Raw genomic sequence first — 23819 nt, 5'->3', positions numbered from 1 at the left:
GCCTGACATTAGTGACCAACTGATTTTTTTTTTAAGTGGTCACCTGTTTCAGACGTAGGTACAGAGAGTTTCAGAAATCAAGTCTGGAGGTCATGAATGCCTGTTCACTGTGGCTAAGTCCAGATCTGACAGGAGGCTGCGCTATCTTCTTGCCAAATCTAGATGGTTTTTGGATCCATATTTATTTGGGTTTCTAAAAGCAGTGAAATATCAGGTGGACACTGAAGCTGCAGACTGTCTTCATGACCTAAGGGAAGAAACCATCAATGAAAGGCAATATTATAGAGACGATGAGTTCTGGACAGTACTTCCTTCTCCCTACCAGCATCATTTCAGTCTTTCCCAGGTTCAGCCTGAGCCATTTGCTCTTTATCCAATTGCTGATCTCAGCTAAGCCTTTGGATAGCTGGTAGATGGCACCATTTGCCTCTGATTTAATGGTAAGGCACATTTTCCCTCAGTGGCTTCATGCAGATGTTGAACAAGATGCAGGTGATGATAGTTTAATATGGGACTCCACATAAGGAGTTTGGAAGTGGAGGAGCAGGTGCCCATCATGATTCTCCAGGTTTGGTCTGATACAAATAACCAAGACATTTCAGCATGATCCCACTGTGAGGGGGTAGTCTGCCCCATTAGGCATGCTGAGGCCTACAGATCAACCCATCGCCATCACATGTTGTGGCCTTTTAAGATTTTGGGAGGTCTGATATATACAAGGACCCTAGGAGATATTGGTAGAGAGAAAATGGTTCTGGGAATTAGTGTTGGGAGGACATGCCATTACCATTTCTTTAAGGGACCAGGAGCCTTGCAGAGTCGGTGGGACAAGGCTCTCCTCTCTCCCAGCCAACTGGAATGATCCTTAGGAAGAGGATCAGCATATATACTGCCTCATTCACAGCAGAAGGCCTGCCTGCTGAACCTGAGGACTAATTGGGGAAAAGGAGCAGCTGGGTAAGGCGTACAGCTGGCCTAAGCTATAACCACAGCTCCAAGAGGGGCACTGGGGAATTCCTGCTTGGGAGAAACCATCTGAAGTACAAACCCAACTCCAGGAAAGAGCGCCGCCTGAATAGAGGCAAGAAAACCTATCAAGACTCTTATATGGAGCCAGAGTGTGCATGAATTCCAGCAACTAAAGAAGTGATTTAATAAATCAAAACTCCAAAAAGTGGGTATGTGCTCTGAACTAATCCAGCCTGGATAACTGACTGGAAGAGTCCGAGTGGGTGCTGTGCAGTGTACTTCCACAGCCCCCTAACACGTCATGTCTCGAGTGGGACAGCAGGATTCCATCATCCTCCAAACTCATCCCACCCATGTATTCTCAGGGACTGAATTAAAGAGTACAGTTTCACACACAAGACCATCCAGCACATAAGGAGGTAAACTGGATTGTGCAGCAGCATGAAAACACTGAATTATTATTACTGAACAATTGTATTGTGGTAGCACTTCGAGACCTCAACCAGTTTGGAGCCCCACTGTGTTAGGCACCATACAAACAGAGTAATGGAACAAATTAAATAAAGAAAAGGCCAGCACAATGTAATAACCAACTCTGAGCCAGATTTATGTGGCTTGTCAGCTAGTCAGTTTTATTCCATCTGATGTGTATAACAACGTATTTTTATCTTTGCTATGGGCATTGTGTAGTTAGAGTTGCAAAGTCAAAGAGCTCCCTCCTTACCCATAGCAGCTTCATCGTCAGGTGGCCCCTCATACAGAAGTTCACAACGATATTTCTGTGCCGTTACAGGGGAAGGCAGGTGCATGGTGATCATCTGAAGCAAGGTATCTCCAGCAGGCAGCCAGTGGCGCATCAGCCTGAGAAACACAAATGCTGCATCCTCACTGAAACTTTATTTGAGGTGATAAACATAACAACTGACCCCAGAAATAACTAATGCCCTTCTAGACACTAGCCAAAAACAGAGTTGGGGCAAAAACCAGGACAACTAATCAAAGCTCTCCTGGGACCATTTAAAAGTTCAAAAGACTTTAATCTAATTAAGCAGTTATTCCACTCATTGCCTGGTTTTTTTTCTTTTTTAATGAAAATAATTAACATTTGAATTATTCAAATGGAGCATTCTGAAAACTCACTTTTTTCAAGCTGGTGCACTACATTTCAGGAGGAAACTATGCTTCGGGCCACATTAAACTCTGAAGCTATGAATGGAAGCAGCAGTTTTAATGTTTATTGACAAACCATGAGCATAACTATAACTTTTCTATGTGTAGTTTTGCCATCAAATTTAACTAATCAGTTGTGGAAAATTGTAGAAAGGAGACCCAATTACACCATTATTCATGACATTTCTAGGAGTTATTAATTCTGTGCTCTACAGTAATAGTAATTGCAGCTCTTTGTGACGGCTGGCTCTGCACAGCCACACTACCCGCCTGCCTTTCCCTCTTCCATGGAGTCTTATACCCTTAAGGATTCTGGGGTTTAGCAGAAGAACTGAGATAAAGCTTCTTACAGCCTCTGCTCTGAACACTAAGTGCTGCAGAACGGTACCTGTGAGGTCCCAATAGTCACTGCTTTTCTAGACATTTCTCAAAGCTCAATGGACAAGTTAGCACATCCCATATGTGGGAATGTGCAGAGGCAACTTTGAAAAAGTTATAGTTCTCAAGGCAACTGATGCAAAATATATATATGTTGCAGTAGCAGTTTTCTTCAGTTATTTATTTACCTGAATGTGCAATCTACATTCTCTCCCTCTTAACCAATATGCCTTTGTTTGGTTGTACAGTATCAGACTCAAATCCTGTTCACATATCTCAAGGGCTCACACTTCTAGATAATTTATTGTGAATTGTGGCACTCTAGATACACAAGGTTGTCTTTGTTTGCCCCCTATGATTAGTTGATAAATTTGAGATTTGCAACTGACAAGTAAGGTAGGTCCTTCTAAGACCCATAAAGTATTCTGGAGGGCTGTGCTGTGTAGCAAAAATAGAAGGGGACCAGCAGCAAATGTTGCAACTCCATTAATCCTGACTATTGGGTTAAAGGAAAAAAGTCAAACTGAATTATTGCATTAAATCTTTTTAAAATACCTTCAGAAGTGGTTTGCCTTCTTTGTCTCCATCTTCAGCATCCAGCTTGATGTTAAGTTTCTCTATCAGCTTGGCTGTCTCTTCCTTGTTAAAGTTCATAATAGCATCGAAGATCTACAGAGGAAAGTGTGGTAAAAGATTTACCATTATACATCTTAAATCTGTTCCAACATATTGCTGTAAATAGTGGATCTGTAACATGCAGGTTGAAAATGCCCTCACAGTCTCCAAATTTAGGTTTTTATTTAATAATTCTTTGTTCTGTATAAAAAACAAAATTCATGATTTCCAGCAAAGATCTGAAAGATGACAGTCACACCAAATGTATTTTCTAAACCTCCCAATGAAAGATAATTCCTAAACCTTTGATTTGGATAACACCAAAATAATTTCTTTTATATATTAAAACAAATTCACTGCACTAACAATTTTTTTTAAATGGAGAACAACAAGACCTGTGCCACATTCCATTCCTCTTTCAGACTTTGTGTTGCCTTCCTTCTCCTTCATGCTGTTGTATGTAGTTTACCTAGATCATAAATTCTGGAAGGCAGGGACTGCACACATGGTGTGTGCTGTACAAATAACCAGCTTATGGAGTCCAGGTTTGGTGAGTGAGCCTCTGTCTTTTTCTAGGCTGAATCCTACACTTATACCACCGAATGAAAATGCCAGTTGGGGCAGCTACAGATTAACTTTTTGTTTTACCTTAAAGATGGGATCCAGAATAAGCTGGCAGAACGTCCGTGGCAATTTCTTTCCATCTGGGCTGGTGGCTGATTTGCTGAATTTTCCAGTTGCTGGATCAAAATATCTAAATAAAAAGTTGAAGGAAGAGGCGAATTAAGATTTATTTGGGCCTTGGGCACAAAGAACATTTGGGCCTCCCACACTCTGGGGGCCTAAGGGCACCGGAACTAGGTGGGCCAGGGTGGCCATGGCCTGCCGACTTTTTAACATGGCTGTAGTAGCCTTGGGCAACGCGCCCCGGGGAGTGAGGACACGGGCTGGGGGCTGCTTTCAAGCACCCCAGCCCCTGCCCAGGTAGGTGGAAGGTCTGGGGCTCCCCACAGCAGCCCGAGCTCCCTTGGTGGCTCTTATCACAACCCAGCTCCAACTTCTGGCTGGGCCAATGGGTGGGGCCCCAGGGGGGAAGAAAAGGAGCAGGGGTAGAGCTACCATTCTGGCACCAGTGGCCCCACCCCCACTTTTACACAGGTGTGGTTAGATGTTCGGCTGCATGTGTGTGTTCTCCCTGTGTACTGCCCCAGCTCTGCGCAGACATCCGGCAGAGCAGACCTTGAGCAAACAGCCCAATGACCACAAGATCCGTTAAGGTACGAAGGCACCAGGCCAGGTTTACTGTCAACAAAGCACGGTAATAGCACCTGGCAAACTTGACAAGAATACTAAGACATGCCTGTGACAATGGACACAGCTCAGCAAATGGTGGGACTTTCCATTCCCCCCTCGGCTGGACAAAAGTACTCCCTCTGACATACATCTTTATACCCTGATACAAACAAGTTAGTACTGCCTCTGACATAGTTAGTTACTGCCTCCTGACATGGCTATTTATTACCCATCACCTTGTACATGTTGGTTCAATTAAAAGATCTCTATTACATACAGTCATCCTAGCCTTATCCTTAAGAAGGGGCCAGTGTGTTCCTGTTATCTTTGGGGAATGTTTTTATACCATCCTTAATATTGGGATGTTCCGGTACCACCTAATATCGGAATATGTTTGCATAAGTACTCTATGCTTAGCATTTCTTAGGAATGTGTACTTCTGCATTATTAGCCCTGTTCTTGCCAAACTTTGTAAGCAGGTCTTGCCTCATACCGGGCCTCTAATACAAGGGCTTATGTCTCAGGCTCTCTTCCTACTACAACAGGTTCCAGTGCCCCTCTGGGGGGCCCCAGATAGGCCAGGGCCCTTGTGCATTAATCTGCCACTGATTTAAGGTGCTTTACTCATCCGGTTTGAACTTTAGAGGAAAAGTATTCGAAGAGATGATAATCATCCATGGTTTGAAAACTTTTCAAGATTTCTACTGATCAATCACTTTGTGAGAACAAGACTGTGCTTCAGTGTGGAACACCTTGAATTATGTACAGGGCACTAAAATAGTAGGAAAAGGAGAGATTCCTAATTGGAACATTTTAGAGCTGTTACATTCATAGGGAGAAGAGTTAATTGCTTTGGATAAAAGAAGTACAGGAAGCAAGTGTTTTTGTTTTGTAAGAGATACCCATGCACTGGGATTAGATTTGTGTTTTCAATCACTGAAATTGGTCTAGTAGCTTGAGCAAAGAATTGGGTGCCAGGAACTCCTGCATCTACCTAAAATACCTTTTGTTATCTTGGATAAATCACCTCAACTCTATGCTAAATATCCTCATAAACTTGCTTATCTCATGAATAGGACCTTACTAATTTCACGGTCAATTCTGGTCAATGTCACGGTCATACGATTTAAAAAATTGTAAATTTCATGATTTCAGCTTTTTAAATCTGAAATTTCAGGGTTTTGTAATTGTAGAGATCCTGACCCAAAAAGGAGTTGTGGGGGAGTCACAGTACTGTACACTTACTTCTGTGCTTTGGCTGGCGGTGGTGCTGCCTGCAGAGCTGGGCAGCTGGAGAGCAGCGTCTGCTGGCCAGGAGTCCAGCTCTGAAGGCAGAGCTGCCACCAGCAGCGGTGTAGAAGTGTAAGGATGGCCTGGTATGGTATTGCCACCCATACTTCTGCGCTGCTGCCTGCAGAGATGGACCCTCAGTCAGCAGCAGCTCCAAAGGCAGTGCAGAAGTAAGGGTGGCAGTACTGCGACCCCCCTAAAACACACTTGAGACCCCCCTGCAACTCTCTTTTGGGTCAGGACCCCCAATTTGAGAAACCCTGGTCTCCCCAGTGAAATCTGTATAGTACAGGGTAAAAACATAAAAGACTAGATTTCACAGACCATGATGTGTTTTCCATGGCTGTGAAATTTGGTATAGCCCTAGTCATGGAGTAATATTAGATTTTATTTAACATCTGTAAAGGACTTCGAACTTCCGTAGTGCCTTTAATCTGAAAATTTCTTTCTAAGCATTAATACATCTTCTAATAATTAGCCTGTAACTTTCAAACAATGCAGTTATAATTCATCTGTGCATAATTATTCCTCCTGCTATAAGGCATGGTCCAAATGTAACCCCAGAACTTGATATTACTGAAGTCAGCCATTTTGTGTGTCCAGCGACTTCTAGCTGAAAACCAAACACAACATAGCTAGAAATAATTTTAGGGCTCTGAGAGGCAAGGCCAAACAGCTGCATGATTGCAGTTTTGCTAATCAGAATCGGAGGATGGGACAGAAAGGTAACATATCATGAAAATGAAAAGAATGGTTGGACAGCCAACGTTGGTTTTAAGTGCTCCTGACATATAAATTTTATTGTTGTTATAACTAGAAATACCAGAAATGCTTTAATAAGAAATAATGAGTAGTTTGCTAAAATTAAGAAAATTGGTGACCCACTAGGGGTTAGTATGCTGACCCACTAGGAATCACTATGAGTTATGCTTTGTTTAAGCTAGCTATAAAAAAATTAAGCAAAAGAATATGCTTTGGAACAGTCCAAAGAAGCTTTTCTTCGGGCAAAGAGTTGACACCTAAACTCCCCAACAGCTGGACAAAAGGAGGCCCCCTGGAAACCTAGCTGTTGATCATGTGAAACCATTTCAAACATTGGTTTCAGAGTAACAGCCATGTTAGTCTGTATTCACAAAAAGAAAAGGAGTACTTGTGGCACCTTAGAGACTAACCAATTTATTTGAGCATAAGCTTTCGCGAGCTACAGCTCACTTCATCGGATGCATACTGTGGAAAGTACAGAAGATCTTTTTATACACACAAACCATGAAAAAATGGGTGTTTACCGCTACAAAAGGTTTCCCCCCCCCCCCCACTCTCCTGCTGGTAATAGCTTATCTAAAGTGATCACTCTCCTTATAATATGTATGATAATCAAGCTGGGCCATTTCCAGCACAAATCCAGGTTTTCTCCCCACCCCCCCAATTTCAAACATTGGGTAACTATAATATTTGGGATACTCTGAACCTACCACTACAGCATATATGTGTGTGTGTTTAAGACCTGAGAAAAAAGCACTCTGGTTTGTACCAATCATTTAGCAGATGGAGGAACTGTGTCCCCATTGATTTATTCCTGACACTGCCTGGAGAGAAACATTTAAGTTACCACTGCTTTGGGTTCTGAAAACCCTGGGTAACACAAAGCCCTCTGAATTCAGTAGAAAGACTGCAACTGATTTCAGTGGGCTTTGGATTAGGCCTATAATCTAACTTGCTGCACATTCAGTTTATCCACACATTGTAATAAAAGCAAACTCCATCCTAAAGTTTTGGCAACAATCCAGTCTCTCTCTCTCTCCCACCCCACCATGCCATCAGAATCCCCCTCTGGAATATATTTGTATCACATACGTGTAGTATTCCTAATAGTTTTATATATACACATGCACACAGACATATTGTTGAGCCATACATGTTAACTATGTCTAGTTCTTCAGGCTGCTCATTAACATTTTTTTTTGTAAAGGCATAAGCTACTTCTCCACAAACTGTCTGGATTAAATATGTATACTGGAACAGGGTGCCTTGCCCAGGGGCAGGAGAGCCTGGGGCTAAGCCAGCCCTGATTACAAGATGAGCCCCACCTAAGAGAAATCAAGGTACTTCTATATAAAGTGCAGCAGGCAACTGCTGGGGATGGTGGATGAGAGAGCAACTGAGACTGCTAGAGGCAGGAAGCCTGATACTAAGCCAAGGAAGTTCAGGAGAAAGCTTTCAAGGCAAGGAGAGATCCTGCCCAAGAAGCAGGGGACAGATACCAAAGGCCTACCTAGAATGACCTGCGGAGAAGGACAGACTCCAGGCAAGAGGTAATGGGAAGCAGACAGAATCCTCAGGAAGGATGGGGCTGTGCCTAGCTGAAACTGGGGTCAACACGGTGAGAGTCTGTGTTCTGTTTTCAAATACACTGCGGTATTTTGGACTACTGAGAGAGAGACTGAACTGGGGTTGGGGCCTGGAGGGCCAGTGAGTACTCTGTGGAGTAAATAAATGGGACCCCTTGTGGGACTGGTTGAACTGCTCTGAACTGTAAGTAGGGGTCCACTTAAATTGTGGAGTAATCACACATTTTTGCAAGTTGGTCATGGCATAAATAGCAAATTTTGGTCAGGAGCCCCAGTTTGAGAAATGCTGTATACTTTTGTATACTTTTACAGTATAAGGTAAAAGTACCCAAAAGATCAGATTTCATGGTTCGTGACACATTTTTCATGACCGCGAATTTGATAGGGTCCTAACTATGAGTTCTTAAAGGGCCCTAAAGGGATGGCGGGGGGGACTAAGCCACTGTGCTAAATATATACACTTTATTAAGCTATTCCTGAACAGCCTATCGCTGTGGTATCTAAGCACGTGCCTATGTATACATGTGTATTTCATCACTCACTTTGCTCCCCAAAGCTTTTTCATCATGTCTTCTACTTTCTTTGAATGTTCGGCTGGAGGGAGTTGTGCTTTTTCACCTTTGGCATCAAATTTGGCCACATACATCTCAGCAAACTGCTTCAAAGTAAATGCCCAGCCATGTAAACCAGAGCGAAACCCAACAGTACCAATAAGGGGATCAATCTAAAAACAGAATGATAGTTAATGCCTGGGACAAGACACTTTGCTTTCAGTGGGATGTAGCATGTGACTGAGGCTCCCAAAATATTCCGCAATCTTGACAAGACTGGTCTTGTTGGATCTTACTTTGAAGCAAGAGTTCTATTTTGTCCCATTTTGCTAATCCAATTACACCCAAAGAGTTTTGATTATATTTTACAAAGATATCTACAGCAAAAAGTTTGATTAAAGCCTTCCAAATATTTCCATGAATTTCTGTGAATATTTGATATTGAATTACCTCTGGAAGTTGAAACCTGGGTGCCTAAACTTAGGCAAAGTGGTCTGATTTTTAGTGGCTGGGTATCTGCAGCTCCACTGAACCCCAATGTGGAAGAGCCTAGGATACAATCCTAGCTAATAAGCCCTCGTTCTAACCTCCAGACCATGATGTAGTAGGTTGCGACAGAGGCCATTTGGTGGTTCAGTACTCTTTGCAGCAGCTCTTGTCAGGCCTGACATACTTACTACACCTAACACACTGTTACCTTTTAGATACAGATTATGATGTTGTGTAAGATATCAGTGCAAAACTAATAACTCACTGATCATTAACATTCTTGCATGATATAGGTACCGGGTGCATAGAAAGTTATGAATATATGCTAGAGTTATGTGCTTGGCAAGCAGTGCATAAGCCCAGTCTGCCCTAATGGAACAGTGTATTTGTTTGTCTGAGCAGCCTGGCCATCAGACAGAGCCAATGAAGGTGCATTTATTCAAAAGGTAAACAAAACCATCAAGCTAACAAGGGGAGGAGGTAATGACTCAATTATCACCAGTTGGGGAGGAATCAGCATGAAGTCTTCACCAGACAACATGGCGTCCCTTCCTAGAAGGAGAAAAGGATCTTTATCTGAGAATACATTTCAATGATTTACTGGACTATAGAGACAGGAAGTCTAAATCTCAAATTGTAAGTAATTTAATCAACTGACTATATACAGACGTTCCCCGACTTACGCAAGTGTTCCGTTCCGGAACGCGTTGTGTAACTCGAATATTTCGTAAGTCGGAAACGTATCTCTGACCATTACGCAAAAAAACCCCAACAACCCTCCTATTTCTAGCTTACGGAACTTTTTCCATAAATGCGGATTTGCGTAAGTCGGGTTAGCGTAACCCGGGGAACGTCTGTACAACATTGCTGTATTATAATAAGTGTCTCAAGGAAGGTCTCTTATTAATCACCAAGGTGTCATTAACTTTCATATAATTGTGAAATGTAAGTATTAACACTGCATGGAGGAGTTATGAATACTCATTATGGTTTAAAGTTTTGACAAAAACAGGTTTTCTCCCAGACAGGTGGGAAGGCAGCTATCTACCTCTCACTGCTGAAATTAAGCAAGGTGTGACCAAATATAATGAAAGCCTCATTTACGTACAAATAAGCGGGGGGATGGGAACTCCACAGTTAGGGAAGAACAATATGAGGTTATCCTGAGTCTGGAGACAAAACAGTGAGTTGGGGAAGCTATAAGGGGAGAAGAAGATGCCATCTTGGCTTCCATCACTGCACAGTTACAAAGGGACAGAGCTCTTTCAATCTCAGAAAGATAGGTCCTTCAACCAAGGGGTTGAAGACTCTGGGAACTGAATATAGGTGAGAAAGCTACTTAGGCAAAGACCCTTTACTGAGAAAGACAAGGGGAACTAGCACCTTGTACTTCTGTGGAAGGTCTTGACTGAAAGTCAGCCATGGCTGGAAAGAAAAAAAAAAGTAAGAAATCTACCTGGAACTAAGGCTATAGCTTGTTGATTTAAGTCTTAGCCACTAGAAAGCATATTTTACTCTTCTTTGCTTGTAACCATTTTGATTTTATCCCTTATATTTGAATTCAACACTTCCATTTTGATTAAATAAACTTGTTTGACCTTTTAGTCTAAAATCTAAATCAACCCCTTACTGTATTTGACTTGATGTGATTATTAACTCCAGTTACAGCAACAAGCTGCTATGCTTTTGACTCTTTAAAGGAGCAATGAACCTTATTATGCCTCCAAGTATTCCAGGAGGGGGCTGGACATTTCAGGGCACACACTTTTGGGGAAATTAGGGCCTGGGGGTGTGTTGGGGTCACCCTGCAAGTAGTAACCCAGGCTGGTGGAGACCACGGTGCGGCTGTTGTATTGTAGGCAGACTGGTGGGAGCAGAGTACTGTACAAGGGCTGCAGAGCACACAGATATTCAGGGAACTGCATATTTGCTGGCTGTTGGTATGCAAGCTGTGAACCATAGCAGCAGAGCATTTAAGGCACCTACAGTTACAGGGCAGAAGAAGATCCTATTCTCATTGGTCTGAACCCCAAAATGTGACATGGGTATTGTCAGTTTTATCAGTTAGCTGCAAGACAAGTTAGTTCTTTGAGGTAACAATTTTCAAAGTTGGCGGCTTCTAAAATTAAATATGGATTTAGAAGCTAAACTTTAGGAATCCAGGTCTGAAATGTGTGGCTATAAAGAACTAGCTTGTCTCAGAGCTAATGTATGAAACTGATTACACAATACTTACTACAGCATGATCTAGTGATTAGAACACAGGACTAATAGTCAGGATTATATTTTAAACTCTTCCATACTGACTGTAACCTTGGGCAAGTCGCATCATTTCTCCATGACTTGCTGTTCCTAAGTGCAAAATGGGAATAATACTCATACATCTATGTCAAGCACCAGATAGAACAGCTTTCATTCAAGGCTATGTATAACCTATTATTACAGTGTCAATGATTTTAGCTCCCAATAGCCTAATTAGGTCGATGAGAGGACAGCAAATCCAGTTTGTGTGCCACAAAAATGTTATAAACTTCTACTACCAGCTGCCATCTGATGATTTTGAAGGGCTTCATGTACAATTGTTGAAGGAGCCTCACAGGATCACTGTGAAGTAGTGAAATATTGTTATCCTCATATGGGGAAACAGAAGCACAGCAAAGGAAGTGACTTGCACAGCGTCATAAATGAGTTAAATAGCAAAATCAACAAAAGAATCCAAATCTCCTAACTCCTGGTCCTTGGTGTGAACCCCAAGGCTATGCCTATGTCTACACCTTATTCTTCTCTCAAAGGCAGAAGAAATGCTGACCCTGAAATGCTTTAAAATTCACAATATTTTAATGTCAAAACATGCATTTAGGAGTATCTACATTTCTCTCCTCTTCTTCAAGCTGTCTTCCCACCTGTTGCTCCATCTATTCCCCACTAGCTCTCTGACGCCCTACTGCTACCTTTTCTCCCCCTTCAGCTCCGGATTTCTAGTTGCTTCCTTTCTCAACTGGTTGCCCTCTCTCATATATTTCCTGTTCTGCATGAGGATGAAACAATACAGGTAGCAGGGGGCTGACCAGAAGTATCTTCAGGTGGTAGGCCAGAGGATCTTGAGTTCAGGAAACTGCCAGCTTCCACTGTAGAAATATTTTAATTCATTCTCCTATACAAAATCTACAAACATGTTTGCGACAGGATCCCGGTAAGGAAGTGTGAACTACCACAGAAGCTTCTGGATATATTTATTCTTGGTACCATTTAAAGCAAAAACTTGGGTTTTCTTTACCATAATATTACCCATCGGTCCAGTTTCACCTTCTCCATAGGTGGACATTGACACTTTCCACAATACGCTGGAAGGTCTGATAAAGTTCCTCTGGTTCTAGCTGTAACTCCAACAGAGCATGATCCATCTTGTTCATCATCAGTACTGGCTTGATGCGCTCAGCAACTGCTTGACACAGAACAGTTTCTGTTTGAACACACACCCCTAAGAGGAAAAAAAGTCAATGGTTCAGATTTTTCAGTCTGCTAAGGCCACTTTATGCTATATAAACTGGCCAGAGAATCCCAGCACAGAAATTCCTTGTGTAGCCTCAGTGCTTTGTGCAATTGGCAGGGACAGACTGCAGCTATTATTCCAGTCTATAAACTGGGATAGCAACTGTAAAAGGCTGGGGGGAGAAATGGGGAGTTTGAGCAGCAGCCTTGCATTCTGATGCTGGGTTGGAGGATGGATTTCACTTCCCCAGCCACTCTACACTTCACCCACAGAGCCTGAATGGTCAGATTCATCCCTCGTGGTGTGAACAGGAGAACATGCTAGGGACTAACACCCACCATCAATTCACTTTCAGTCTAGTTCCAAACTGAATCTAAACCTTCAAAGCAAGAAGGCCTATGCATTAAGTCACCCACCAGGCAGCAAAATCTTTTAATTAAAGCACATTCACCTGAAACACAGTCAACAACTACAAGGGCACCATCAGTGACACGAAGAGCTGCTGTAACTTCAGAGGAGAAATCTACATGTCCAGGAGAGTCGATTAAATTAATAAGAAAACCCGAACCATCTTTGTACTCTTTGATAAAGGCCAAGTCATTGTCCGAGAGTTCATAGTACAGAGAGATTGCCCTACAAGAGAGAACATTTTATTTCAGTAATTTAAAATGTATATTATGGAGTCTCCTGTAGCTCCTCTGTAAAAAACACAGTCATCATGATGTACATAAACTAAAGGAAAATGAAAGAGGAACTACTCAACACTATTTTGGGCTCATAAAATTCTTGGGATCCAACATTTTGCTCTGGCTGTAAGGAATTTCTGTTTTGATTCAAGACCAACATAGCAGGATAGTTGTCATGCTATAACACTGTAGTCCTGGCCCAAATCACTTGCTCTACAAACTTATTTTCAACTGGTTGACACCGTTGCACGGAGTCATACGTCACATGTCAAGATGCTATTCTCAATCATCACAAATGGCCAGATTCTGCCACTTCTGGTCAATGAGTCGTATTTTACTCTGCTGCAAGTAATCCTGTTAAGATCAAAGGAACTACTCAGAATAAGGTACTGCTCATTATGAGTAAAAGTGTCAGAATCTGGCCCAGAGCAAGTAGGAGAGACCACTACATGCTGTTTATAAGATGAACCCTGATATCGTCCATTTTACAAAAGTATTTGTTACAAAAATAACTCTAATATAATTAGCACTACCTACAAGTTATCTACAAACTAAAATAATTAAACATTCATATTAGATTCTTAAAACTAAAAGCCATCAAAGTATTTCAATTTAAATTCTACGTGCACAAGTGAAGAAAAATGGCAAATTTAATACTAAAAAAGAATGAAGTGTCAATTAGTGGGTTTCATTTTAAATGTGTGCTGTTTCAAGTAACAAACAGAAAATATTATATTAGGAGAAGAGTGCAACCGTAAGAATCCACTTGATGATTTAGCACTTTAAAAAATAAAGATCACAACATCTGTATGGAGGATATAATATGTATTCTCAATTCAAGAAGCATAGCTGCAGGACATATTGGCTCAAAAGAAACAAGTGGAACAGCAAATAATTAACGAAGATATCCCCAACTACCCTGTAAATTAAAGGTCCTAGCATTGACGTAGCAATGCTTTGATAGTACTATATTCATTTTATTAATTCAACTGACTAACATTTGTATCTTCTGTAGGTAAGGAATTCTGAAAATAATCGCTACTATGCTTTCAGCAAAGTATGGTGATACAGTCATCAGATAGCATGGCCTATTAACATTAATTTTATTAACAATAACATTAATCCATATATGAATATTCTCATAAAAAATCTGAGTGTGTGTGTGGGGTTGTGAGGAGGCAGTTTTACAGTGTTGCATTACAAGATTCAGACAAAGGTTAAAAATAACTTTATGGTACTTACGTAGACTTGATTGTGATACATCTTCCTTGTTCATCTTTCCGCGTGTCTGTGAATCGTGTTTCACCAGCTTTGGCTGAAGCAATGATACCTGCTTTAGATACCAAAGAGTCTGTCAGTGTCGATTTGCCATGATCAACATGAGCAATCACAGACATTTTCCTGATATTGGACTTTTTGTCCATGATCGCTCGGATCTGGTCTACAGTGAAATTCACAGGTTTCAGAGGAACAGCCGTGTTAGTCTGTATTCGCAAAAAGAAAAGGAGTACTTGTGGCACCTTAGAGACTAACCAATTTATTTGAGGCGGGGAAAGAACCAGTGTTATAGAAGACTTCTATAGGATAGTACTGTATTTTATACTTCAATGACATCTGAAACAAATTACATACACATTTCACCTCATAAAAACTGCCTATTTTGTATTATTGTTAATTGTGACATTTTAAATAATCACCATTAGGATTCAGAGTTCAAATACAAGAGAGCTGAATGGAGTAGTTCCTAACTCTCTGAGCTGTTGTTACAGATATCACAGCATTGAGATATACTCAGTTCACATTTTGCGGATAGTTTTTGTAACTATAAAGGCTAGAAACTTCATTTTAAAAATTACTTTGATTTCACAACACAAATTGGCAACTTCTTAAAAAAATGTATCAACTTGCTGAGGCAGCATAAGCTGGCCCAATGTGACCCCTTCCTATTTCTCACAAGTCAGGAGATACAGAGTTAAGGTGGAACACGTGTGTGGCTATAGATAACTAACAAACAAAAGTATTATGAGATGTGCTTTTACTAATTAAACCCTTTCCTTCTATATTTGTAAATACCCTTATTTGCATGTCATAGGAATCTAGGCCAGGCCTACACTAAGCCACTTTATTAATTTATGTAAATATTGTATCTTTATTTCTTTGAACTTTGTCATTTATTTTCTCCAGAACATACCTGGTTTGCCACTTCCCCCCCAATACAATGCTTATATAAGTAGAAAGTTATTTCTACACATATACATACAAAGAATGTACAGTATACTCCCATTTATCCAAAGGGCCTGGGAGACATCCAAAGCTTTTGGATAACTGGGCATTCAGATAAGCAGAAGTTCTAGTGACTAACATGGGGATGCACATGGATTCAGATAACCAGGATTTTCGGACAAAGGGAATTTGGATACCTACAATGATACTATATTTGTTTTGATTATTTATCTTTTGAAATAAGGGTCAGAGTCACATTACCTGTTTAGGCCATGTCTACACTACTGAACTTACAGCAGCACAGCTCTCCTGTCTACATAATAAAACCACCTAAACAAGAGCTATGTTGGCAGAAGCACTGTGCACACAAGTGCTTATGCTGGCAAAACTTATGTTGCTTGGGGGGGGAGTTTTTTCACACCCCTGAATGACAAGTTTTGCCAACATAAGTGGTAGTGTAGACATGGCCTTAAATTTTCTGTATTCTTTGCTTTAACACAGTTGCTTTCCATGCAGCTGTTTAGTTTTTCATTATTAGTTGTCAGCTTGAATAAAAGTAATTCCAGTTCACACACTTCTTTCACAGGACTGGGTGTTCTCTAAAAGGTGTTAAAGCTGTTCCTATAATTTGAGTTACACTGATATCAGTGAGAAGATTTGTACATTGCAGATTTGAAATGCCATGTATTTCCAACATCACTATTTATATTACAGTAGCAACCTAAGGCCCAACCAGGAAGGGGGCTTTGTATTAAGTGTTGTAAAAACATATAGGAAGATACAGTCCCTATCCCAAAGAGATCTGAAAAGACGAAAAACAGATGTAGGACAAGCTCTTCAGGGCAGGGACTGTCTTTGTTATATATTTGTACAATGCCAAGCACAATTGAGCCCCAGTCCCTTACTGGGGCCTCAGATGCTACTGCCATGCTAATAATTAATAACGGCACAAGAAAGGCACAGTGACCCAGTTCATCCCACACACATGGAATGTCAGTTCTAAGGGTTTGTCTGCTTTTTCATTTTTAATATTTATATTACTATTGCTTTTGGGGGAGTGGTTGAAGGGGTAAAGGAGGGGGTACGTAAACAGAGGGAAAAGAGGAGAGTGGTAGATGGGAAAGGAGATAAACACAACAGCAGAAGAGTGAAGTTAGGCAGGGTCAGGGTGGGATGAAGGGGACCAACAACCAATGGAAGTCAGGGGAAAAAATTCCAGGGGAGTTGCTAGTGTAGTTCCACTGAAGTCACTGAGTGGAGAAGCAGGCTCCCAGATGTCAAGCTTCAGAGTTGAGTGAATATTGGTGTCAGAAGACCTGGGAGGCTCCTCCTGGCTTCTGTTTCCCATGGGGAGGAGAGGCCACTGGCCCAATAACCAGGGCAGATCCCTCTGTTTCAAGTGTGTATGTCCATAGAAGGTGGAACATAAGAGAAGTGGAAAGCCTTGACTTAAACTCTGTGGCCTTGGCTGTGGTTGGCGCTAGCTACTTTAGGAAAGGAGCCCCAAGGGTCTGGAGATTTCCATAGTTTGTCCATTACAAGCTTTCTCACTACTGCTCAATATGTGGAGAGAGTAAGAGGGAGGCTGCTGGTCATGCTTCCCTGGGCAGACCCCTCTAAGTCCTTCTAAAACTTACAGTGAAGACTAGCTTCTCATAAGCCGAAGAATACATTACTATGTTTCTATGTATCATTGCAATCAGTGATAGTAATGCATTTATGGTAATATAATCACAACTGATTACATTCTCATTTTCTTAAAATTGGCCTAGGAAGGATTTTACAAAACAAAGAAGTTAAAATTGTGCCTTTTTTGCTTACAATGTATAACGGTAGCCTGCAGCAGGGTTACACTGGCAAAATCAACAAAACTGGAGTGAATCTGGCCCTAAACTTCAGCTACATAAGTCAAACCAACAAAGTTAGATATACAAGACAGGAATCCGATGAAGTGAGCTGTAGCTCACGAAAGCTTATGCTCAAATAAATTGATTAGTCTCTAAGGTGCCACAAGTACTCCTTTTCTTTTTGCAAAGACAGGAAGAGGGACTTATAAATCAGCAGCATAAAGACGAAAGTAGAAATTACAAAAGCAGATGAGAATATCCAGGAATAAAGTCTAGAGAGAGAAGAGAAAGGAGTAGAAGACAGAACCACCCTGTAGGGTTCCCATAGAGAGCTTTCTCAGGACAATCTACATAATGGTTTGCAGTCAATTTAAGTTATGACATGTCTAGATGGTTTAGGAATCAAACATTACTTTCCACTATCTCCAGAGGATCAAAGAATTCTGGAATTAAATGTTTATTTCCAAATATGCCCAACTGTTATAAATTACATCTTTAAAAAGAGACTTAACATACAACTACGAACATCCCTTATAAGCTTCTATAAATGTTCTGGATATGAAAGAGGCAGAGGCACCAACTTTCCCAGTTCCCAGGGGGAGCTTGACCCCCCACTCTGCCCCAGGCCCTGCCCTCACTCCACCCCTTCCCCCACCCTGACTGTCTCTTCCCGCCCCACCCCATTCCACCCACTCCCCCTGCCTCGTCCTATCTCCGCCCCAGCACCTCCCACTCCATAAAGTCTTCCTGTTTCTTCAGTTCAATTTCAGGATGAACTGCGGGGTTCGGCACCGGTGCTGTCTCTTTAGCAAAATAAGTGTAAATGGGTCTTCTCTTCTGAACATGAGCTGGAGCACCCATAGGCAATTCAGGTTTCTTGGCGTCTGTGGGCATTTTGTAAAAGAACATGGCTGTTTTGTCCAGGCTCCCGATTTTAAAGTCGCAGTTGGAAAAAATACATGGCTTTGAACACATTGAGGAGTTGGCGGATGTGATTGCAGAGCCATTGGCCATTAACTTTGAAAACTCACGGCAACCGGGGGAAGTCCCAGACGACTGGAAAAAGGCTAATGTAGTGCCCATCTTTAAAAAAGGGAAGAAGGAGGATCCTGGGAACTACAGGCCAGTCAGCCTCACCTCAGTCCCTGGAAAAATCATGGAGCAGGTCCTCAAGGAATCTATTCTGAAGCACTTAGAGGAGAGGAAAGCGATCAGGAACAGTCAGCATGGATTCATCAAGGGCAAGTCATGCCTGACTAATCTAATTGCCTTCTATGAGGAGATAACTGGTTCTGTGGATGAAGGGAAAGCAGTGGACGTTTTGTTCCTTGACTTTAGCAAAGCTTTTGACACTGTCTCCCACAGTACTCTTGCCAGCAAGTTAAAGAAGTATGGGCCGGATGAATGGACTATAAGGTGGATAGAAAGCTGGCTAGATTGTCGGGCTCAACGGGTAGTGATCAATGGCTCCATGTCTAGTTGGCAGCTGGTATCAAGTGGAGTACCCCAAGGGTCAGTCCTGGGGCCGGTTTTGTTCAATATCTTCATAAATGATCTGGAGGATGGTGTGGATTGCACTCTCAGCAAATTTGCGGATGATACTAAACTGGGAGGAGTGGTAGATACGCTGGAGGGGAGGGATAGGATACAGAAGGACCTAGACAAATTGGAGGATTGGGCCAAAAGAAATCTGATGAGGTTCAACAAGGACAAGTGCAGAGTCCTGCACTTAGGATGGAAGAATCCAATGCACTGCTACAGACTAGGGACTGAATGGCTAGGCAGCAGTTATGCAGAAAAGGACTTAGGGGTTACAGTGGACGAGAAGCTGGATATGAGTCAGTGTGCCCTTGTTGCCAAGAAGGCCAATGGCATTTTGGGATGTATAAGTAGGGGCATTGCCAGCAGATCGAGGGACGTGATCGTTCCCCTCTATTCGACACTGGTGAGGCCTCATTTGGAGTACTGTGTCCAGTTTTGGGCCCCACACTACAAGAAGGATGTGGAAAAATTGGAAAGGGTCCAGCGAAGGGCAACAAAAATGATTAGGGGACTGGAACACATGAGTTATGAGGAGAGGCTGAGGGAACTGGGGATGTTTAGTCTACGGAAGAGACGAATGAGGGGGGATCTGATAGCTGCTTTCAACTACCTGAAAGGGGGTTCCAAAGAGGATGGCTCTAGACTGTTCTCAGTGGTAGCAGATGACAGAACAAGGAGTAATGGTCTCAAGTTGCAGTGGGGGAGATTTAGGTTGGATATTAGGAAAAACTTTTTCACCAGGAGGGTGGTGAAACACTGGAATGCGTTATCTAGGGAGGTGGTGGAATCTCCTTCCTTAGAAGTTTTTAAGGTCAGGCTTGACAAAGCTCTGGCTGGGATGATTTAATTGGGGATCGGTCCTGCTTTGAGCAGGGGGTTGGACTAGATGACCTCCTGAGGTCCCTTCCAACCCTGATATTCTATGATTCTACATGATCAAATGCTCATTGGCTAGAGTTTTTCAAATAATCCACTCCGCAACAGCCCATTTCTGAAAGGCTCTTGTTTTAAAATCTTGTCATGAAAGGACTGACTCAAAAAGTGCATTCTGTGATGTAGCTGTAAAAGAGCTTCTGATTTGTCCACCAAGAGGCGGGGATACTCCCAAGGTTCGTCTCCCAGAACAGCTATCATTTCACTACCGGCAGTTGCTGGGGTAGGATGTTTCGCTCTGCATGTGTTCAGTAACACAGACTCTCTTATTGCGTAATTTTTTTTTATTCTCTAAATCCTTTTTTCTTTGCCCTGTGCTTATTTTTCCTCTCTTTCTAGTCTTTAAACTCATCTCTCCTTACTAAACCTAACCAAACAATCTTTCTTTCCTTTTTTCCTCTAAACCAGGGGTGGTCAAACTTTTTGGCCCGAGGGCCATATCTGGGTGGGGAAATTGCATGCAGGGCCATGAATGTAGGGCTGGAGCAGGGAGTTGAGGTGTGGGAGGGGGTGCGGTGTGCATGAAGGGGCTCAGGGCAAGGGGTTGGGGCACAGGAGGGGTGCGGGGTGTATGGGGAGGCTCAGGGAAGGGGGTTGAGGTGCAGGAGGGGGTGTGGAGTGCGGGAGGGGACTCAGGGCAGGAGGTTGGGGTGCAAGAGGGGTGTGGCATGGGGCTCAGGGCAAGGGGCTGGGGTGCAGGGTGCAGGAGAGGTTCAGGGTGCAGGCTCTGGCCAGGCGCTGCTTACCTGGAGTGGCTCCACGGTGGCAGCGGTGTACACCGGGGCTAGGGAGGCTCCCTGCCTGCCCTGACCGCACGCCACTCACGGAAACGGCCAGTACCACGTCCCTGCGGCCCCTGGGGAAGGGGGCAGCAGAGCGCTCTGCATGCTGCCCACACCTGTGGATACCTCCCCCAAAGCTCCCATTGGCTGTGGTTCCCCGTTCCTGGCCAATGGGAGCTGTGGGGGGCGGTGCCTGCAGGCTAGGGCAGTGTGCAGAGCCCTCCCCCAGGGGCTGTAGGGACATGGTGCCAGCCGCTTCTGGGAGCACTCCCGTGGTGCCGCAGGCCAGATCCAAAGCCCTGATGGCCCAGATCTGGCCCGCGGGCCGTAGTTTGCCCAACCCTACTCAAAACCTAACCAAAACTTTATTTTTAAAAAAAACTCATTTCCTTTAAGCTCTCTTACTCTATTCTTTCAACCTTTTCCTTTAAATAATCAACCAAACGCATCAAAGCACAATCACACAACATTCCCCTGACCAAACATAATAAGAAAAAAAATTTTCAAAACGGCCGACAGCACCAAACCTCGACACCAAGGGAAATGGAAACTGAGGGCGGGACATAAGCCCAAAATGGGGCATGGAAACCTGTCAAAAATACATGGTGATGAATGCTATTGAGCCATATACTACTCACATTCCTCTCAAATTGTGTCCCAAAAGCCCCAACTAAAACCTTACTCAACTGTAAAAACCTCTAAAACCACTCCTGACAAATTCTATGTTACAGTAACATATTCCTCATACAAAAATTTTTGGCATAAAGAAAACTGGAAATATGGACACAGCATAAAAAGTGTTATTCTTTATATTCAATTAATTTACAGGATTTTGTTTTATATTTAAACAAAGCTGCTGCTGAGTTTCCAGTCTTCTGCACCAGACTGCCATAGAAAAGAATCCTGCCTCAAAACGTAGGTCCAGCTTGCAACAGAGTAGATGGGGCTTAATAGTATGGAGAAAGGGCAGGTGAAAAGGCAATCCAAAAATGTAGCGTATTTTTCTCCCTTCTACAAGTAAAATACAGCAGATTTTCAACAAAACCCAGAAATTTTACAGCCACAACTGTGGGAAAGCAGAATCACTCCTGGACAACTACATGAACCATGTTGGCTGCACATACTGCAGCAGTGCTTCTCACCGGCTCTCAGCAGCACCGGGACATGGGAGAATCAACCTCCACCCCCCCATAACAAGCTTCCCTCTCTTCTCTTGGAAGTGTTTAGATCCCCACTGTAAGGCAGGGAGGAATGATCCACAACTCAGTTTCAAGTCAGGAACAGACAGCGACATAAAGTAAATATGTACACACCCCATCTAAACTTATCGCTGATGTTTGTAAACACAAGTAAGGGAGGTATAAGTCAGTAAAAGGTGTACATATTGTCACGCCCCCTCAAAAAGTTACAGAAATGGAAGGCCTGAACTGTGATATCTTAACAACATTAAAGAAAAGAGCAACATGGAGATGGCATTTATTTATCACAGAACCAGGCTCATTACAGACTGATCCCTATGATAAAAATATTCAGCAGAGATGAGATACATTATTAACAGCCAGTGCTATTTAGAGTAATAGGGCTGGCTTGCCAACAAAATAAACACAAATAAATTTTAAAAAAAAAAAAACAACCACCACCACCCAGCCCTGCCTCCAATTTCCTAGGAAAACCCAGACGATCTGATTCAGGCACAACAGATCTGAGCACGTATAACACAGGATGTGTACTGACACGCCTCAAACCCCTTTCAGATCTTGCCTCAAAGGGTGGGCTACCTTTTACCTCCCTTACCTGTCCATGCTGCTAACCCCCCTCTACCTGCGCCAGCCATTATTTAACTCCAGAACCGTAGGGGGAACGTGTGGCTCAAGGAAGGGTGGGCAAAAGGTACAACACACAACAAAGTCCTGGCGTGTGTCATGACCTCCAGCACCCCCTAAAAACCAGAGCAGCATTTCCCTCTGCGGCCTGACTCACAGGCCTGCCACCTTGATGGGAACAACAGGGATTATCAGGGGGTCCGAAGGAGAACCCGGAAGTGAGGTGGAGCAATAGCACCGTGTCAACAGCCCCAATCCAGAGTCAGGGGCAGTTCGGAGCAGTGTGACGCCCGCACAAGCAGCGGGCAGGCTCAAAGCAGCCGTTTGGGAGGGTCCCCACCCCGTATAGCTCCCACCCCACTCGGAGGCTCCAGCAGCCCCGGGGCGGGCTCTCCGGGGGGCTGATCCCGCTCGGGGGGACCCCGGGACCGCAGGCGGGACTCAGCAGCCCCCCCAGGCCCCGCCCGCCTCAGGACAGACACGCCGCGGTGTCAGGGACCCTGCCGGGAAAATGGCCGCGCCCAGCCTCGGCTGCCCTCTCCTCAGGCCCCGGAGCAACGGCGGCCCGGCTCGGGGAGGCGCGGCGGCCTGCCGCCCGGGGGGCACTCACCATGGCGGCGCATGGCTCCGACGCCGCCCCAACCACCGGCTGCCGCTGCGCTTCAGGAGCCTCCGCCCCAGCCGAGACCGAGCCAGGCGGAGACGGGCCCGGAGCAGGGAGATTCGGGATGGGGCGACACAGCCGCGCGCGAGCGCCCGCCTGCCCGCGGGGCTCGGGACTGCTGCGGCTGCCCCTCGCCCAGTGCCGGCGTCCCCCGGTAGCAGAGGTGCTGGGGATGCAGGAGCAGCCCTGCCTTGAAGCGGATCCCGTCAGATACAGGAGGGTTACTTTGGTTCGGTGGGTTTCAGCATCCCTCAAGTGGTTCCCATGGTACTGCCCAGTACCCAGCGATTCCACCTTCCCCGGTTCCCCTCCCGGGCCAGTCCCCTGTCCCCTGTCCCCTCCCGTGCCAGCTCCCCCCGGTACCCAGCGATTCCACCTTCCCCGGTTCCCCTCCCGGGCCAGTCCCCTGTCCCCTGTCCCCTCCCGTGCCAGCTCCCCCCGGTACCCAGCGATTCCACCTTCCCCGGTTCCCCTCCCGTGCCAGTGCCCCATCCCCTGTCCCCTCCTGTGCCAGTCCCCCAGCCCCTGCCATGCCAGCTCCCCCCGGTACCCAGCGATTCCACCTTCCCCGGTTCCCCTCCCGTGCCAGTGCCCCATCCCCTGTCCCCTCCTGTGCCAGTCCCCCAGCCCCTGCCATGCCAGCTCCCCCCGGTACCCAGCGATTCCACCTTCCCCGGTTCCCCTCCCGTGCCAGTGCCCCATCCCCTGTCCCCTCCTGTGCCA

At 44.2% G+C, this 23819-nt stretch overlaps 1 protein-coding gene across 1 annotated transcript; it reads right to left on the bottom strand.

The window, feature by feature from the left end:
* Positions 1-1139: 1139 nt before the first annotated feature.
* On the bottom strand, positions 1140-23390 carry LOC140911118 (elongation factor 2-like). Its single transcript, XM_073343477.2, is given in 9 exon segments — positions 1140-1830; positions 3073-3186; positions 3781-3886; positions 8606-8787; positions 12381-12426; positions 12428-12584; positions 13048-13229; positions 14525-14766; positions 23043-23390. Coding segments are annotated over 9 exon segments (1128 nt in total). The 5' UTR covers positions 23046-23390; the 3' UTR covers positions 1140-1734.
* Between the last annotated feature and the right edge of the window lie 429 nt (positions 23391-23819).

The sequence above is a fragment of the Lepidochelys kempii genome, chromosome 5, assembly GCF_965140285.1.
Source record: "Lepidochelys kempii isolate rLepKem1 chromosome 5, rLepKem1.hap1, whole genome shotgun sequence".
Classification (NCBI taxonomy): Eukaryota; Metazoa; Chordata; order Testudines; family Cheloniidae; genus Lepidochelys; species Lepidochelys kempii.
The sequence above is the reverse complement of the archived record's forward strand: the minus strand, read 5'-3'. Positions and strand labels throughout refer to the sequence as shown.